Source organism: Triticum aestivum, chromosome 4A, assembly GCF_018294505.1.
Source record: "Triticum aestivum cultivar Chinese Spring chromosome 4A, IWGSC CS RefSeq v2.1, whole genome shotgun sequence".
Lineage (NCBI taxonomy): Eukaryota > Viridiplantae > Streptophyta > Magnoliopsida > Poales > Poaceae > Triticum > Triticum aestivum.
In genome coordinates, this window is record NC_057803.1 from 546,494,547 (window position 1) to 546,499,680 (window position 5,134).

The 5,134-nt window shown below is 56.1% G+C and overlaps 1 protein-coding gene across 2 annotated transcripts; it reads right to left on the reverse strand.

Moving 5' to 3' along the window:
* Positions 1–295: 295 nt before the first annotated feature.
* Positions 296–3,152, reverse strand: LOC123086866 (uncharacterized). Of its 2 annotated transcripts, none has more exons than XM_044508689.1 (4): positions 2,936–3,152; positions 1,453–2,305; positions 1,253–1,334; positions 296–748 (listed from the first exon to the last, which is right to left on the reverse strand). In XM_044508689.1, exons 2-4 carry the CDS (start codon positions 2,205–2,207, stop codon positions 536–538), a joined length of 1,050 nt encoding a protein of 349 aa, XP_044364624.1. In that variant the 5' UTR covers positions 2,208–2,305; positions 2,936–3,152; the 3' UTR covers positions 296–535. The 2 variants fall into 2 exon arrangements, with proteins under 2 accessions (XP_044364624.1, XP_044364623.1); XM_044508688.1 differs by having other exon boundaries at positions 1,453–2,309; positions 2,936–3,151.
* Positions 3,153–5,134: the final 1,982 nt, after the last annotated feature.

Here is a 5,134-nt window from a genome sequence, read left to right on the forward strand (position 1 = left end):
GGATTTATTTCAGAATTTTCGACGAAGCGCGTTGTATGGGAGGAGACGTTTCCGTCGATTATGAGGCGTGTACGGTGATTTCGTAAAATCTCAAAATGATATGCCGACTCGGTCTCTCGAAAATGCTCATAGGTGTAGGGCATGCGTGTGTGCATTCATACGGGCGAGTATATGCGCGTATATATGAGTGCTTGTGTCCATACATATGTTAAAGAAAGAAAAAACAATCTCAGATGATTCTAGCAGACAAACAAGGCACATGTATGACTGGCTGATTGTAGCAGAGGCGCACAACTTTTATCTACCTTCGTTGAGAATCGAGAAGCAGGCTATGTGGATCATATAAAAGTGCATTCACCCCTACATTTTCTTTCCCTTGGCAATCAACCGAGCAATCAACCCCTACAGTGGAGAATGGACACAAAATGAAGCAGTGGGGCAGTGGAGGTGGCTACACATGGCAAGAACTCCACTCCGGCAAGGTGCATATACGGTGATCCCTATGAATCTGTCCTGTGTAGGGAGGCAGTTGAGCCTAGCCGCAGAGGGAGGGGATTCTGAAGGAGAAGAAGGAGGAGGGCAGGTGGCCGGTCCTCCGGATGTAGTCCGCCTTCTCCGACGTCCTCGCCGCGCCCTCGTTCAGCGTCGCCTCCGCCACCGCCCGCTTCTCCTCCGCCACGCGCCGCGCCGTCGCCAGCTTGCTCGCCAGCTTCTCCTGCGCCCGCGCCTTCATCTGCTCCGCCTTCATCTGCGGGTTCAGTTCAATCATCAATTTTCGACCGCAGGCATGCGTGAAGACATCAGCGCGCGCAGTAAATAAATTAATAAGCGCCCGACAGTGCTCATGTGGCGCATCAAGCGGCCGCAGATCCACTGCGGCGATGGTCGAGCAGTGTCGTGTGATGGTAATGGCGATCTACTGCGCCACTGGTACGGTGAATTCAATTGGGCCAGTCAGTGTCTGTGGTGCCATTCAAGATCGCTCGTTCGGAAAAGATGGGGTGATGGATCATTCAAGATCCGCAGCGCCGCTTGTCTGTTTCGCTGTAGGCTTATGCAGGCGCAGACGTGCAGCGAATGAATTCTACTACTAATTGGATGGACCACTGCAAACTCCTGTGTGAGAATGAATGGATGGACGGAGCACGAAAACTGATGCCATCCTCGCCACCTTTCTGTACGCGCCTTTGCACAATCATGGCATGAGATTCGGTCTAGCGCCAAAGGATGGAATCTTCAGAAATGTGGTTACCTCTATTTTCTTCATCTCCAGCTCGGCTTTTCGCCTCTCGTGGTTCTCCCAGGCCTGGATCTTCACCTCCTCGCGCTTGTATCTGCATCCATCCACACGAGCCGGGGAAAATGTCACGATCGATGAACGGATTAAGGGAGCTGGCGAGCAGATCTGCGCGCGACGCTGGCGATTTTCTATGGGTTGCGTTTCGTGCGCACCTCGCCATGAACTTGGCCCGCTCGGCCTCGTCCCAGGCCGCCGCGCGGGACTCGAGCGTGTTGGCTCTGGGAGCGCCGCCGTCGCTGTCCATGTCCGCCTCGCCGCCGCTGACGGCGTTGTTGCTTACCGCGGCCTGCTCCGCGGCCCTGGCCACGTCGGAGCCAAGAGCGGCCGCGGGCGGCGCGTCCTGCCGCCGCCGCCCCGGCGTGGACGACCGGGACGGTATCGGGCTCCGCGCGACGGGCGTGGTGGAGCGCAGCGGCGTGGCGGCCCTGGACGGCTCCTTGCTGGCGATGGGCGTCATCTCGGTGCCCATGTCCCGCAGGCACACCGACACGGGCGAACCGTGGCAGTGCGGCCGCACCATGCTGCAGTCCATGTTCTTGGTCTCCCCGACGTCGTCCTCGCCCAGCTGCGGCGGCGTCGGGGGCGCCGCCACCATGTTGTACTCGACCCCGCCGTCCACGCTGCTGCAGGAGATGCGGCCGTTCTGCGAGGACGAGCTGAGGAGGCGCCGGTCGTCGGCGTTGGAGTTGCGGGGCTTGGCGGCCTTGCCGCCGTGCAGCCCGTCGCCGCCGCCGCCGCTGTTGGACATGCCCACGAGCCACTTCTGCGCGTCGTCCCACTTGGACGGCATCGGCTTGAGCCTGGAGGACGCGGCCGGGTTCTTGCGGTGCGCCCGCCCGTTGGCCGCGCCATTGGTGGTGTAGCTGTAGCACTCCTTGTCCTCCACCTGCCGCGCCGCCGCTTGCATCGTCCCAGCAACCGCGCGCGATCAGAGTTCACAACCGCGGTTCAACGCTCTGTTCTTGCCGCAGATTCCCCGCCGGAGAACCGCCGAATCAGACAGATCTAGCTGCACAAAAATGTCCGGAACCTTGTCATTGGTGATGAAAAACGAAACACTCTGGCTGCACAATAATATGCAGGTGGCCGGCCGGATCGCCATTCATCCGGGATGTTTGTACTCCGGCATTTGAGTAAGTACTCCGTCCGGAAATATTTGTCGGAGGAATAGACGTATCTAGACGTATTTTAGTTTTAGATACATCTATTTTTATACATTTTTTCATAAGTATTTCGGAACGGAGGAAGTACGACACAAGCAGATGATAAACTAGATTATTTCCGGAATTCGCTCCATGTCCATGACGAGCACGGACACCCAAGGAAAAAGATAAGCACTCCCCATGCTCTATTCTAAGAGATGCAACGATCGATGCCCTTTTGAGTTCACCTGAAGCTCATTCCACGGAAAGCAATGGCGTTGCCACAAACTGAAGTACTCCGTATCCAAAAGTGACACCTTTCCCACAGTTACACAACGGGAATGTGTGGCAGATATACTACCTTGAGCTGACAGCAATGGGGGTATGGAAAAGGGTCGAATAAACCAGAGAAAGTTGCTGCCGCGGTGCGGAGATCCACATCCATCAATCAACCAGTACATACATAGATAGAGGCGGCAGAGAGAGAGCTCACCTTGGAAGTAGGAGCCGGCCTGCAGGCGAGAGGAGGATGGCAGGGACTGCAAAGGGCAAAATGACTGCTAGTAGTGTTGCTGCTGTCTAGGTTCCATCCTCTCCATGGGCGCCATCAGATCCCCTTTTCCTTGACCGTTGAAGGGACAACAGGGCGCACATGGGCTACCGGAGGCGCCACGGAACAGATGGTTGGCACTACTTGCAGCGTGTAATAAGATAAACAAGAGCGGGCGGCGCTGCGATCCACCAATGGGCGTACATGGTGAACAAAGGATAGGTTGCAGATTTTTCGAAAAATGATGGATTTTATTGACTCAAAATGAAACATTAAGAAGATACAGACACAAAGAGCACAAACCCAGCCTCTGCATAGCTAGGATGCACATAGCCAACACCAACGCACTCACGCTAAAAAAAACGCTGGCAAAAAGCAAAGTCATACAAGACCAAAGCTATGCCTAAGCGAGTAAAAAAAATCCCTATGATCAAAACAGCGACCGACAAACTACATCGACGACCATATCCGCACCAATCATCTCTTGACACCACAAGGACAACGAAAAAGTTCTTCAACAACAACGCCTTCAACAAGGCAACGATGCTCAAACACTGCCGTCACCGGATCCGACCACCAATGATCAGAATCTAGGTTTTCATCCTGAAGAAGCAAGTCCGAGCATATCCATGCAATGCCTTCAACAAGGTAACGATGCAAAAACATCGCCATTGCCAGGTAAAACCAACATGGGTTAGACCTTGGATTTTCATCCCGGAGCTCGAGACCGGATACTAGAAGCACCACCAGATCGAAGTCAATCATGTGTCATCCCCGCCACTTTTCACGATCCCAGCAGCTACATGCACTCGACTAGAATCCACCACGCCGCTGCGCAACCATACCCTCTGCGTCAAATCGCCGTCTGTAGCCGCCCAACCATCTACCAACGGTGGCATGCCTTCCGAAGGCCGTCAAGCGGATCAGAGCTGCACTCAGCCAACCACCGCCGTATCGACAACCACTGAAAGTCTGAAGAGCTGCCATCAAGCATCATATTTGTCCTGATCCGTGCTGGCATCATGGCCGTCCACAGCGGTATCAAACAGGCCAGATCAGATTGCCCGTGCACCACCACAGCCGCCGCAACAATACATACGCCGAGAGTCTCCTGCCAGGTCGTTAATCGAGCCGGTAGGAGCAGGCCCGCCTCAGGCCGTGGTAGATTCGGGACGGCGCACACAGGACGCCATACGCGCGTCGTCGGGCGGGACGAGACGTACGCAGCCGCCGAACACGAGCGCGTAGCTGACCTCCGTGGCGACGAACCGCCGTACACCAGCTCTCATAGCATGCTGCATCTCCGGGAAGGACGAGCGCATGGCTAGAGCGCAGCGCTGCCAAGCTCCAAGATCGAGGGTCATGGGAAGAAGGGACAGGACATGGGTGGAGACGGAAGAGGCCTAGCAGCCCGCCACCGTCGACCGGCAAGCCGGCTGGCGGCTGCGGCGAGGAGGGAACGGTGGAGAGGCTTTTTGGGTGGCGGCGCTGGACGCCTCGTGAGTCGCCGAGCGACTCGCGAGGCCTGTTAGGTTTTCTCACTCCTCAAGAGCGACCTGGTTTGAGCTACAAACTATGGGCGGAAAATTACTTGGAGCAACTTCGGGACAGTCGTCGTGTTCAACCAAATTCCATGATGATGATGAAACACGGACCATAAAAAAATCAGCCCTAGCAGAGTCCCATCCTACCTAAGGTATGCATCAAACCCATAACTTTGTCAGATTTTTTCCTGCAAGACGCTTGGACTCGGGTTGTCCGTAAGAAGAATAAGAGAAGAGGGAGACCGGAGCCAGTGCCCCTGGTGCCGGAGATCAGGGTGGCGGCTGAGATTCGGGTGGCTAGGGCTGCTTGTTTGAATTTCATCTTGGACCGCGAAGGGACTGTCGAGGAGTGGGCCGGCTGCAAGCCTGTGCATGGGTATGAGGCCCAACATGGGGGTGTTGACGAAGGGCCTGGTGGACCGGCTTCGACTGGGTATGTGGCCCAGGAGAGCCTGGACGCGCCTCCCCTGCTTATCGAGCCATGCAGGGTTGAAGATCGTCGTGTCCGATCTGTCCTTCAGCCGCCTAGGGTTGCCAAGCGCTCCGTTCTGCCGGGTTTTCCTCGCTGTGGTCCTGGCCGCGCAACCCGTATCCCTCC

Coding starts and splice junctions, on each gene's coding strand:
- LOC123086866 (XM_044508689.1), bottom strand. CDS start 2,207: ATGCAAGCGGCGGCGCGGCAGGTGGAGGACAAGGAGTGCTACAGCTAC. Junction 1,335..1,452: donor CGGGCCAAGTTCATGGCGAG/GTGCGCACGAAA, acceptor GGATGGATGCAG/ATACAAGCGCGAGGAGGTGA. Junction 749..1,252: donor TGGAGATGAAGAAAATAGAG/GTAACCACATTT, acceptor CTGAACCCGCAG/ATGAAGGCGGAGCAGATGAA.